This window comes from Rhincodon typus, chromosome 29 (assembly GCF_021869965.1).
Source record: "Rhincodon typus isolate 14 chromosome 29, sRhiTyp1.1, whole genome shotgun sequence".
NCBI classification, from domain to species: Eukaryota; Metazoa; Chordata; class Chondrichthyes; order Orectolobiformes; family Rhincodontidae; genus Rhincodon; species Rhincodon typus.
Window position 1 is genome coordinate 28,042,514 of NC_063360.1, and position 14,595 is coordinate 28,057,108.

General features: G+C 41.1%; 1 protein-coding gene across 1 annotated transcript in view; it reads right to left on the bottom strand.

The window, feature by feature from the left end:
* The window catches only part of chico (TLE family member 5), a 58,756-nt gene extending 44,167 nt beyond the window's left edge, over positions 1–14,589 (bottom strand). Inside the window, exon 1 of the mRNA XM_048613927.1 lies at positions 14,341–14,589. Within this exon, the coding sequence (XP_048469884.1) occupies positions 14,341–14,364 (24 nt within the window). The 5' untranslated portion in view covers positions 14,365–14,589. The remainder of the gene's footprint in view (positions 1–14,340) is intronic.
* Between the last annotated feature and the right edge of the window lie 6 nt (positions 14,590–14,595).

Here is a 14,595-nt window from a genome sequence, read left to right on the forward strand (position 1 = left end):
CCTTCATCATCTGATGAAGGGTCTAGGCCCGAAACGTCAGCCTCTCTGCTCCTATGATGCTGCTTGGCCTGCTGTGTTCATCCAGCCCTGCACCTTGTTGTCTCGGATTCTCCAGCGTCTGCAGTTCCTACTATCTCTGTTGGACTATAAACCTGGTGGTGAGATTTCTGACTTTGTCCACCTAAGTCCAACACCAACACCTCCACTTCAAGGCAATGGTCAGACTTGCTTGACAAATAAATAGGTTCTTGAAAAAATATACAAGATGTGGATGAAATGGGGTATACTTCAGAGACTCATTTAGAAGTGGGACTTGCCAACCTCAGCCTGCAACTACCTTGTCAACCACATACATAGACAGAGCCTACTTTTAAAAGTGTTCATCTAGACAGGAATAATACTGAATGTTAAGACAGGAAGTATCGACAACTGGCAATGTACACTGACAGAAGGCATCCAGAACTGCACATGCAACATATCAGCAATGGACAAGCAGCAATTCACTTTGAATGGAGAACTTGGTTCCTTTGAAAAGAACTGATTGCCATTCTAGCAGACACAGGACATGATTGACCAAATAACAATTTGGATTTTAACAAATAAAAAGGAACAATTGGGAAGGTTACATTTTGCAAGTCCATCCGGCAGGCTTAAATCACAGATGTACTGTTCCTGACCTCAACACATTTCTGGATCCCTACATGGCTGCAGACTGCTTTACATATTATGACACACCTATGGAGCAGGTGGGACTTGAACTCATATCTCCTGGTCCAGAGATAGGTGCAACACCACAGTAAGGAGAGCCTACTGCAAATAAGTGATTTTTTTTTCCTTTTTATACTCAAGTGTTATTATGCATAACTGAGCGAATTTCGGCACCACCAAAATCATAGTGACTCATTTCTTTCTCCCTCTCTCCCCACCCTTTTTTAAAACTTCTAACCACAAAATTTGAAACTCAACTCAAAATGTTTACTCATTAACTTGTTCAGAAATGTCAGTACATGTCTCTGGAGCAGATGGGACTTGAACCCCAGTCTCCTAGATCAAAGGTAGGCCCACTGCCACTGCGCCACAATAGCCCTCTGCAAAAAAAGCACTGACCCTATTTTCCAATCCACCTGCTCAGAGATGTTATTACACTCTTCTGGAACAGGAGACAGTTGAACCTGGCCCTGCAGGGCTCAAAAAGATAGGGCTACTATTATTGCACCACAACAGCCCTTCCTTCAAAAGGAAAGTGTTTTTCCCCTCCCCTTTTAAACAAATTGGGCTCATCTGCGATGATTCCCATAGCTGAATGGCTTACTAACAGAATCAAAAGCATCAAAAGGGAAAGCGAGGGAGGTTTGGGGTTAAAACCAAGAGAGAAAGAGAGAAACATTATTGATACGTCAGACTAAGATCCAGTACAAAACCTCCTCTCTGCAAATCATGCTCTCAATCGTACACCTGCATAAAACTGACCATATTCGGGCTGGTTTAAGAAAGGCGACTTGGGATTAGATGCCCTGAATGATGGCATATCCACAAGGCTCCTGCCATGAAACTTGATTGTACAGGCTCAAGGGATGTAAGGTAAGTCAGTTAATGTTACACTGGATTGTGCATCTTGAGCCTTTACTCAAGAAGCCACTGTTAGGCAGGGTGCCTATCCTGATTTTACTTTAATGATGCAAACCCGTTTGCCCTAATTCCACATTCAAATCAGCACAAAGTACTTCTAATTGTCCTTTCATTGGAAACATAACTCATGCCTGGCCTGCGACAAAATGCTACCAGGCCAATTTAGCAAATTGGTGCAGTGTGCTGTACTGGGGCAGAGCTACCCCTCACACTGAAACCCAATACATTTTACGTGCAATTTTTCATTCATCATCCCAGGTTAGCCCACTAACAGTGGCAGAGCTGTACAGTATTAAACCTTTCCAGACACCATGCATGTTCGTACAGGTTTCCAGTTTAAGTGGACAGATGACAAAACTTTCAGGCATCCAGCACTGTATTTGACTGAAATCCCATTGCCAAATAGCTAAGTCTGCACATTTGAACCCGAGGATGTGCCCAATTCATTAAGACTTGCCAGTGAATTTTCAAACATTTTCAACTGTAATCACGTCCTAGATCAGAGTTTGAATGCCTCATCCCAGAGGGAATAGGAGCAATCAGTCATGACTCTATTTAATGCACAGGGTCAATTTTATCCAGAAATTCGCTTCTCTTCTGTCTCAGATCAGGTTTAATTCTCAGACTACTGATCTTGAAAATCATACCTCATGTTCACTTCCACAGTAGCACAAACTGCTCCTCCTTTAATCCGATCTCTTCATCGCTCAACACCAAATTGCCCCACCTCCCATCGCCAGACATTATGAAAAAAAAAGTGAGATGCCGGTAGGGGCCCAGGGTGGGAAAACAGCAAGTTTCAATCTGGTATTCACGGCCTTTCAAAAACAAACTAAAATTGCTACAATCACAAGTCCCACGATTTAAGTCAGTGCAATGATGGAAAGGTATATTGTGATGTACTTTTGACAATAAAGTTTACATTTGATTAATAGCATCATATGAATAGCTTACAACTCTGTTTTTATAATCTTGTTAAAGAAGGATTGTAAACATCTGCTATTAGAATTACCTCAGCAACTGTGCAAACTGCAATCAAAATGGTGATCCCTGAGCTGACTTAACAAGGTCAGTAAAACAGCTGTTAAAGCACATAATCAGATTTAAATGGTCAGCTATCCCTCTTTGCACCATTTCTTGGCATCTTAACTAGCTGCCATGATTTCCAGATTTCGGCTTTTTTTTCCTATTTAAAAAAAAGCTCCCAAACCCAGGGAACAACACTCCAAGCTCCCCCTGCAATGATATCATGAACATTTGAGCTGGTAACTTTGCTGAATGCTGGGCTGTAAGCAATTCCAACATTCGCTAGGTCACTGCAGGAGTATCCCAAGTAAAATGCCTCCACCCAGACACAATACTAAAAAGTCAAACACAAACATCTGAGAATATGCACACAACTCAAATGATGCTCTAGTTGTTACCTTCACTGTCCTACTTATAGAGTCAGAGTCATAAAGTCAAACAGCACAGAAATAGACCCTTCGGTCCAACCAGTCCATGTCAAACATCATCCCAAACTAAACTCGTTCCACTTGCCTGCTCCTAGCCCATGTCCCTCCAAAACACTTCCTATTCATGTACTTATCCAAATATCTTTTAAACATAAAATTGTACCCACATCCACCACTTTCTTCTCAGAAAGTACATTCCACACTCGAAACACACAAAAAAAATTTGCCCTTTTTGTTTTTAAAATGTCTCTCCTTGCACCTTAAACATATGCCCCCTAGTCTTTAAATCCAATATCCTTGAGAAAAGACAGCTACCATTAACTCTGTCCATACCCCTCATTAGTTTATAAACCTCTAAGTTCTAAGAGTGCATTTTACTACTCGCTGACCCTTTGTATGAAGTTGTTCAGGAATTTGACATTTCTGTCACCAGTTTGGCTGTGTAGTACAGAGTAGGATTTTCCTTGTTGCAAACTATCTACCATTTCTCCAAATCAACCACTTCCTCCGATCCAAAAAAGCTCTAATGGTTCTCATCTTATATCGTGACATGAAGCCAGTCCCATTGCTCTTCTGAACAATAAACTTCAAGATCCAGAGGTAATTTGCTTATTTTGAAACTATAACCTTTTATCATAGATTACTCAAGTCTATCTGCATAGAGCACAGATAGAACACCAGGTACTGACATTAGACCTAGAGACTAACTACACCATACGCAGACACAGTGATTAGAGTGTTGTACTTGCCAGGAGAGTAATGGAAAACCACATGTACACTATAGTTTAGACATCAGATTCAACATCAACAGTACATCATGTACTCTTAGGCCCATGAAAAATTTCCATTTTGCAATTGAGCGATTCCTTCTCGTGAGTAGTGTGACCAACATGGTGTTCCTACCAAAAAACTATTTTCCAAAATAACGAGGTGGGGGGAAAAATGAATGAATCACCACAGCAGAATCCTCTTCACAAAAAGGGCATGACCTCAAACAGTGATAACAAACATCACAGCACACTTGGGATTTTCTTCTTCCCTCCCCCCACCTCCCCAGGTATAAGCCACAACAGTCGATGCATTTAAACTAACAAGTGCTCTGTGCGGTTTAGTGAAGACACAATAGCCATTCAATAATTGCAAGGCTTCAATTCTGAGTAGGCTTGTCCACTAGATTCCATTGGGATGTAAATTCACATCCATTAGAAATTACGTTTCAATACCTCAAACAACAGACTTTTGTCTCAAGTCATAGTTCAACCTGTAGAGATAAATCAGGTGCTAACCCATTGCACTGCTGGTTAGGGACCTCTGCAGTTGTATTATGCTTGTTCTTTGACCACACAATTAAGTAACAAGACAAACAACCCCACAATGCAATCGTTCAATTCAACTGGGTTTTGAATTTGCACAGAATAGAAAGGATCCAGACTCCCTGGAGTGATAATACACTTCAATTGCCAAGAGATTTACTAAAAGCACAACAGTTTCCTCACAGTTATTATTCCTATGCCACAATGTGTTCCATCCATCTCTTTAGACTATAACATTGGAGGCAATTTTTGGTGATTGTCTCATTTAATCTACTGATTTAGATAAATGATGTCATATCAGAAAGTAAAATTTAATACAAATGAGTAGATTTGGTTCATAATACACACTAATATAGTGCGGATTGGAGTCTAATTGAACGTTCAAGTAGGTGACACAATAAAATGTCAGTTTTTGAGCATTCTAGGTCAATAAAAGCATAAGTGCTTTTATCCATTTCCACCTTTGTCCCAATCCAAATTTCTCACTTATTTTGCTCCAAGGAAGGAAATCCCAGCTGTATCATCATTCATGATAACAGTGGTATCTCATTAGTACACCTTTTGCATCAGTCAATGAGAAGGTGAGTCTTGAACTAAGCAAAAAAAAAGCTTTGCAATCTTTGCCACAACTCCACATTGTAACCAAGGGACTAAGGAGCTTGTAAGGACAAATGAAAGCTATCAAGTCTATCCTAATGCAGCTTCACAGGGGCTAACCAATATGCTAAAAACTCCTCTTTAGCAGTAACCAGTTGACTCATTACAGAGACTCTGGTTCATATTTGGAATTTCCTTATTTCCATGTGTGGTTTAGTATTGAGCCTGACATTCTTCATCAACTAAATGAAAAAAATGTCAGTTGTTCTTTTCTCCACAATTCACATCCAATTCTGCTGTTAAAAAAAAAAGTCAAATGGTGACTAAGAATGAGATTTATTTTTAAATGTCAGACATTCAGAGGTCAAGAGTAAACATAAATGTGTACAGCAGTCAAATGAAGTATCAGTTGGTCAATAGCACTCATTATAAGTAGCCCATAGTTCTCTAAAAATTACATTAATTTGTATTCACTGATAGGTCAAAATATTAACAAGCAATTGAAGTTTCTAAGGATTTATTGTCCATCTACATATTCATTCAAAAGGAGTATAAAACTCATTCAGCTGACCTGATTTTTCTTTTGGCTCGGGTTAATTTGTCCAAAAATACAAGATTCATTGTGAACAAGACTATTTCTCCAAATGTTGCTCCCACAAGAAGTCACTTCTTAAATTATAAGAATAGGAGTGTTTTGCCATAAAATTTGCATTGCATTCTGCTGCTAAAAAGTGATAACCTTGTTGTATCTCAAAGTCCAGTCACTGGGAAGGGAACGTAGCCTTGAGTTGTGCTCTGATTAAACTTGTTTGGCAAGGAACTCTGCAGATTGGAAACATTAGTAAATGTCAGGCTCCAGACACAAGAACCCAGTTTTATACGAACAGCCTTTTAAAGACAAAGTGTTTTGCTTTTAACAAAATGTTAACACTTTGGAGTAGGGCAGACATATTTAAATGCGACCCAGGAATTTTTAAATTGTGCTGTAACAGCAGATCAAAACCTAGACCCTAACCTTCTGCCCAACTGGTCTGTGCCAGTCTGTAGATGTCAGACACAATCTTACAGCATATTTTCTCTTCCCCTCTCACTTGGATGTTTTAGGATGGAAACTCTGAACCCCTTCCTGCAATAGCAAATCCCATGTTATGCCATATTTCCCCCCTTTCATTTGCTAATTTGCCTACTCCTACTCCAAAAAAAAAGGGGTTTACTCATCATTAGAGTATGCCGTTAGGGATATGCACCCCATGCAGCATTGCTAATTAATGAGCTTCAACAACAAGCTCTTCGGTTTTAAACTCTTAGGGTGTTTCCTAAAGACAGAGGCAGTGCACTCCTTACCAAAAGTAGGCGGGTATAAAACTCTACGAGGGCAGATTGCTCAGTAGCATGGTTTGGTGATGGGTTCACATGGGTGACGAAACATTCTGGGAGATAGGGATGGTTTCAGGTTGGAACAAGGTAACAGTGAAGTCATTCCAGGATTGATAATTGCAATAGCATTCCAAATGGACCCGATCAACCCTATCATTGTCAATTCTGTGTGATTATATCATCCACTGGTGCTCACTGGATCAAAGATCCTCTTCATCCAAGCTGCACTGGTGGATGGGAAGGTCCAAGTTTCTCCTGATGGGAGATATTTCTCTGTATTGCTGCTTCCTGTCTAATGGAGGGAAGGGTAACATTTGCAAGGACTGGTAATCAGTAATCACTGAACTGGACTTGACCACACAGTCACAAGAGTACTCTCTGCAACTAATAATGTGTAAGTGTGTCAATGGGTTTGGTATGACGACACTGAAAGGGCCACATGGATGCACTCAAATTGTCAAGGCCGTCTGGTCTACGGCAGAAGTACAAAAGAAATTTGGATTTATTATCCAGATTGCTCAGTCCCAGCTTAGTCTTTTCAGTAACCTTTCAGAAGTGGTGATGGTTGCTTAGAGAAAGAGTGGCCAAGGATCACTCCAAGATAAATGGGAGCCAGAACCACACTCACGGTCTATCGAAGATGTTGAGGGTATTGGTCCTTGCAGTTTCCAGGGTGGAATGCCGAGACAATCAACTTAGCTGAGCTGTGCTCCAGTCTCCATTTCTGGAAATATTCAGCTTTTGACAGTTACATGTGGTTTGCACATCCTTGAATGATTTTCATCAAGTCATAGGGATAACGTTAGTGTAAATATGTAACATGTCCAGTGCAACTACAGCAGCTTATGTAGACATTGAAAGCGTGCAATGCTGACCTTCATTCAAAAAAGGTATCCTCCTGTTGGCCAGACATGTCCACTGCACCCACAGTAATTTGGCACATGGTGGAAACAGCAAGGACAACTTCAGCATTATCCCATGCTGCATCAAATCACGTCCAGGTGAATTTCAGAAGCATTGATGTTTCCCCAAAACATCAGCCTAAAATATTGTAGAATTTTCAAGTGCAAAAAGGCTGTCATATTTGCCAATATGACACCATCATAAATTCATCACATGAAACATCTCAAATGTTGTGCAGACAAGGCACTAGTCAATTGGAATGCAACTGTCTCTAATGTAGTACTTTCTTTCTCTTTCTCCACTCCCCTAACCCAAGTCTTAAATAACACATGCTACAGATGGAATCAATAATGGCTTTGTCTGAAAAGCAATATTCCAGCAGATGCTCAAGGCAATCCTCTGGGATCTGCACCAAAAACTTTGTTCAAGTCGTTTCATTTAGGATAGTCACCACAGCTTAGAGACTTCTAGTTGCTCAGAAAGCTGGATTCAAATCCAAACCACAGAGGAGAGATTAAACTACAGCATAGCAACTGACCAATTTAACAGGTGCAACCATTGAAAAACTTCAGAACCTCTCATTTTGAGCATCTTGGTCATCTATTCCATTGCTACTGAAACTAAACAAACAGTCACTGTAACTCCCCCAGTACTATTGATTTTTGTTCAAAATCATTGGCTATTTTAAGACAAAACAGAACAACAGCAAACACAGAGCTTTCTTTTAGTTGTGACTCTGGTGGAAATCACAACATACAGTTAACACACATTACAAATTTGAATTCCAATCGGTGTTGGATTAGCAGACATTAGGCAAGATGGAAGTGGGAGTGCAATAAGGGTGAAACAGTCAGTGTCTCTGCATTAAGGGGAAGAAACAAAAGTAGTGTTTCTGCTGTCAATTGCTACCCATTCAAAGCTTGATATCAACCACAGGTCTGGTCATGGATGAGAAGAGATCAGGCTTTGATGCAAATCATACTTCCCATGTGCACCTGATATTCACCCCAAATCTGTGCTCTAAAATAGCCTGATGCATTTGTGCTATTGCACGTGAAAGCTCAACACCAAGTCTGGTAATCCAAATTCAGTATCCCATCAGGCCTTTACAGAAAGGAAATGAACAGCAGTAAACAAATGACTAACAAAAGCAGTCATGTATATTTAAGACTGAGATAGATAGATTCTTAAATCAGTAGGGGAATCAAGGATTATGGGGAAAGGGGATGACAGATATGTTGGAAACATGCATGATCCGACTGACTAACGGTGTAGGCTTGAGGGGCCAAATGGCCTACGTCTGTTCACATTCTTTCATCCTACAAGAGCATAAGCAAACACTGACATAGTAAAATTTTCCAACATAAGCACTACATTTAATTACCGTGCAAACACACTTCCATCTAACCCTTTGCAAATAGCTTTTGACGCACTTGGTAAAATTGAAGTAGGAGCTACAATAAGTTCTCTTGCATAATATTGTCCCGTATTGATTTGACCCTTCAATACTGACAAGGCAAAATGATCACCAGGATTTATCAAACAGGTGAATAATGCAAAAGAATGTAAGCTTTTAAAAAATTGAACAACTTTCAAAATTTTAAGTTTCAAAGTCACCATCTCATTTATGCCACAGAAAGTATCTGCAACAATAGCACAAATCTACAGAACGTGCTCTGACATTTACCAAACAGCATTAACAGAAGCATCTTCTCGATACCTGAACTGTAGTTAAAAAAAACTACCCTCGGTACTGCACAAACAAAACAGTCACCACGGCTCAATAGGTCTAACAGAAAAAGGGTCAGGGTGCTCACATTATAGGCCACTTTATATCTCAGCTAAAGTTAACCTGCCTTCAAGCAAGTGCACACCTTCACCTTGCCAGTATTCAGGTAGGAAGAATAATATGACAGGGATTTTCAGACTGAGTTGTTTACTAATATCATGGCAGTATCACAAGCAACTGTGGAGAGCTCTACCGATCAATTTGTTCTGCCCACTTTTGGACTGACTGAGAATGTCCAGCAATCGAACAACAGTGTTATTTTGATCTAGTGATGTCCAGGCAGACTGAACAAAGGCATACATTGGAAGCAATATGCTTCTGTGCTTACTACAAACAAACTACTGGAAAAGCTCAGAAGATAAAAGTGGAGAAGGGAACAGAACCGACATCAAGTCGAAATTGACTCTTCACGGAGTCACATTCTCAGTTTCTCTTTCTCCACAGATGCTTCTCCAACACGTTCTGGTTGCATTTCAAGTTTCCACCATCGAAAGAATTTGCTTGCATATTACTGCTTCTCTGGCAAGTTCTGTTCATTCAAACCAGACTTACTGCAGTTGGCTCCCTGCCATATTATGTCCTCAAAACATGTCATAAGGCTACACTGGTTTCAAGTGAATGCGCATCAGTTTGCCATTTGTGTCTTGCTCAAGCCAAAGATCTTCATTCGTGATAGGTGATGTTGCAGCTGAGCTTAATATAGTTGCTTTCCAGGAGGTCAGCAGATAGCCATCAAAAATAAGGACTATCCCAAGCATTTTAGTCTCTGTCCAAGGCCATAGATGGTCAGCTGTAATGCTCCAGTCACAGCCTCAGGGGAGATAGTCCCAGTGCAGTTTCAGTCCACACCTATCTTGTTCATTCGATCAGTGCAATGCCATACTGACCAAAACCTGCAGCATTTCCTTGTTTCTATGTTGGCACTTTAGGGAACCATGTTGGATGTAAGCCTGTATTGCCTAGCTATGAGTTGTAGTTGGATTCACAGCTCTGAACAGGCTGGCGCTAAGTCCATCTTTACACGTGTGGATGTGCTGACAGGAGACCTGTACCTAGGACAAGGAAGCTCCATCAGAACCACTCTGGAATGCAAAAACCAGCTAAAGATTTAAACCTTTCATTTTATTGACATTCGATCGATGCCAAGAACCATACTGAAATGAAGTGGCAGCATAAATGGAACTCAAACTGGACAAACAGCATACAGGGGAGATCAAACCAATTCAATTCAAAAACAAAGATTCACCTTAAAGCATAATTTTTAATGGCAGTGATATTTCATTATTTGATACTAAAAAAACCAAACTCAAGCCCACATGGAGTCACAGAGCACTTCAAGACAGATGCCAAACCATATTATTAATCCAAAGCTTCACATTATAGAACTGCATTATGTTCAATCCAGAAGTGATTGCTACTCTTGCTGCATACTCAAAATATGCAGTTTCTGTTCCTCAACACTGAATTCTGCAGACTGGTGTAAAACCTTCTGCCCACACATGTACACAAAATATTCAGGTACAGCAGGGGAGATTAGAAAACACACTCGATCAGGTGGGGCCGATGGAGGTCTGGTGTTAAGTCTATTATTCTATCTTATTCTAGAATGGAGGTGCAACATAAAAACACAAGATGTTTCAGAACACAACACTACAATTGTACCAAAGCCAACACTATTCATGATGCTCAGGGTCAAGTGTGACAATGAATAGCCAGGTTGTCACACCTGCCTCTCTGCAACACGTCACCAGCCAACTGACATCTTCCAGCCTACTCCACATAAAATCAGATACGACAGCTCCACCTGCACATTTGTATACAAAGGCTGCAATTTAGGTTCTTAAGTAACAGACAGGTGAACAACTAAATGGTTGCTTAAGCCACAAACCATCCAGGGGGCGCTTTGAAAGCTGAATGATCATAGGATGATATCAGACAACAAAAGGGGAAAAATCCATCTCATTTTGTAGAATATGGGCACAAATTAGGCTTCAACATGAGCTAACATCAAAAAAATTTCAGGAAAATAGCATCTTATGCACAAAACAAAGCTGGCATTTCCACTTTGTGCCTTGAACCCCAAGAATATTCTTCTGATCCTCTGACAGCAATGGCTCACGTACCAGTACTACTACCCAGACAACTTTCAGATGAGCCTAAGCACTAAATATTGGCAAAGTGCTCAAACAGAGGACATCCAAAAACTTGCCTCCAGTGTCCTCACCTAATGTGTATTCCTGTAGAATCACTGGGTAAGGATCCACAATCCCCTGGTCATTTTTTCTCCTAGAACTGCTGTAGCTCTGAGATCAAAGTAACTCAAGTCACTGATTAAATGCAATGCGTTATTTATTTGCCTCGAAGCCAGAAAATTTGTTTACAGTAAGTAAAAAGCACCTGTTTTGGAAAAGTAAAAATAACTCTCTCCCAAACTCTCAAAAACATGACTTCACACAATTCGTGGGTATACAATTTGATTTTTACCACCAAGCCCCACAAGTGGTGTCCTGACCCAGAAGGGCAACCAGCATGTTTTTTCCCCTCCCACAACCCAACATCCAATCTCTGCCTCTAAAAGGTGCATTGCTTCACAGTGCATGCTGCAGTGAAAAGTACAGTTAAAAGCCATTCGAGAAAAATACCTATTGATCGGGAGACTATTCCAGTCACTACGACTCATTACATCTTTTACATTAACAGCTTGACACATGCAGCATTTTCCTTCTCACGTAGAAAGGGACAAAAACAAAATGAGCAACCAGCCTGATGGAAATCTTCCACTCAACTTTGACCACCACTGCAGTGGCATTTTCAATGCTGCTAGAGTGATAACTTGGCATCAATTGCATGTGATGCATCTGCAAATTGTATAATAGCATGAAAACTGAGAAGAGTTGGTGTGTGTGTGTGTGTTGCTGTAGTTGGGTGGAATGAACAGATATTAATGGGGTTCCAAAAACCTTGCTCGTTGCATTATCTGGAGTCACACAACAGACAATGTAAACTGTGCTGATTTTAAATTGCTCTGGTAAACTTCTTCCAGACCCTTCCTGGAAGATTGCTGTTTTGTATCTCAGGCTGCACTGAATTATCTGATCTCAGCCCGGATGGTAATAAGGGTGCTAATTGGCCTCAGTGCCCCTGGAAGACGGGAATTAGCCAGGGATCCCATTCTCAATTGCAAGTTAATGACCCCTGCATGTGGGTCACACTGGCTGAGGCTAGGATCAGGCTTGACGGCAATATCGTCCACGGTTGAACAGATTGCTGACACACACAGTCATGATCCCACTTGAACCTTGCACCCATGGAATAGCAAAGCAGCAAGGAACTAACCCACTGGCTTGTGGAAACATCTTCTTCCCTTTCCCCACCCAGGCCCCTGGAGAACAAGCAAGACTAGATCGCCGAAATCTGCACCTTGCTTTCTCAAACAGGATTTATCAGCAGGTGGTCAAATGTTGGCCTCAGGTCAACTAAGCTGGCTCAGTGATCTGACTCTGCAACTGGCTCAGGGCATCTCTAACCTCAAAGCTGGAACTAAACACAGCCAAGGTCCCCATTTCGGAGGGCTCCCATTGAAAAGGCAGGTGTCAATACTTCTTATGAATGGATCCAACTAAGACACGGCTCCTTAACCCTATGTAAGCACTCTTGATGGCATTCATCGTTCAGGTAAGCACTCCATTAAACACCAATTAGGGAACACATTGCCACTCAGGGAATTACAAAGCAGCATGCAGCAGTATCATCAGGAGAGATGGAGAAGCTTTTTTTTCCCACATGTCCCAAAGGTGGCAGGAGGGAGAAATCAGGGAGGACCACACCCAACCCAATAACACCTCCTGGTGACTGAATCATGAATAGCAATGATAAGGAGGAATTGTACAGCCTAGATACTTCCACCCAGTTCAAAGGTAACTGCATATGTACCAGGCTTATGGCAAAGGGAGCAACCCCCCTTCTGGTCCTCACAACGACAGGCCCCTCTAGCAGCCGAGTGTGTGAATCTGTTGCCCTGCGTGGATCTCAATCATTCATCACAGAATGGTGCCATCACCCATTAGAGAGGTAAACTATTGACTGAGCTTCCACTGCCAAATCATTCCATATCCCTGGGCTCGTAAATACAGTCGGGCCAACTATAGAATTGCTCAAGCCAAAAACAAACAGTGCCCAGACTGAATATCCCCACTCGCAGAGAGATGACCTGTGAGTAAAAGATTAGGCAGAGACTTGTCGGCTGATTCCCCAACATGGTAGATCAGCACTTCCAAAAGGTGAGGAGAGAAAATGAGGAAATAATTAAATGGATTAAGTGTTGTGCCTATAGAGTTTTTTTTTTAAAACTGTCCTTCCACTCAATTTCATTGTCACTTCTAATACTTACGGGCACCGGGAAAAGAAAAGGCGAACTGAAAAAGATCACCAAATAGAGATTGCACTGAGCAACCTTTCTGATCCAGTGTTCCCTGATCAGTTGGGGGAAAAGAAAAGTTGGGTTTTCAGCAGCATCGGGCGAGGAACGATTTGTAATTGAAGTCTGTAAAATGTTGCAAACACAAAATGGAAACTGGATGTGATCTAAAAATAGGTTAAAGGTCATTTCTAAGAGTAACACAACTCATGGTTAACCTGGAAATCCTGGTGGCCTTAGCAAAAAAAACTTATGCGTATCAAAAAAAATGACAATGTTGTGTACACAATCCCACCTCCATTGTTAATTCCACAAATTGAAAATGGCATTTGCAAACAAGTAGCCAATATTCTTTGCTTTTAAGTATGCGGTGAAAAAACGGTTAATTCAATACGTTGGTGAGGCCCACGAACAGTGTAAAATGTAGTAGCAATGGCAAATCAGAAACAAAAGATGCCAAAGCTAGTTCCAGGGCGTTATACAAACAAGACAAGGTACGTGCAAATTTCCCTTTCAAAATTACAGAAGGAACCTTGCAGCTTAAATGATATCGAACTTTTTTTTAAAAAATGATCAAGGACCGAAGTAAAATAAAACGTTTTCAGATAAACCTCAATTGAATCAAATAGTAAGTGAGCGGATGCCAATACTTGATTTTTTTTTAAAAAAAGACACACACCTAGGCAATGATAACTACAGCTTAAAAAGGCACGGGGAAACTGCAGCGAGAGGTACTCCGGCAGGATTCAGAGCCGGGGTTAGTTTTACTTCACAATTTTCGGTTTCCGGGGGGGTGGGTAATACAGTGAAATTAACTCGCTGTAATTGAAACGTGCGCTCCGGACACAAGTAATCACTTACCGACTGCCTGGCTTGTGGATACATCGCCCCCTCTCTCTCGCAAACGTAGGTTTTCCCCAATTTCTTTTGAAATGAAACAAACAAGTCTCCCTTGAAATGCAACAACAAACAAAAAAAAAATCCTGCGTACGGACGGAGAGTAAAACAAAGCCAGATGAGCCGTTTCCGCCGACACTTTCCGCACGGATTTTGGTTGCGTCTGGGATTTATTTTGTATCTTTCATAATGCAGTCACGATACATTGTACACCGTCGG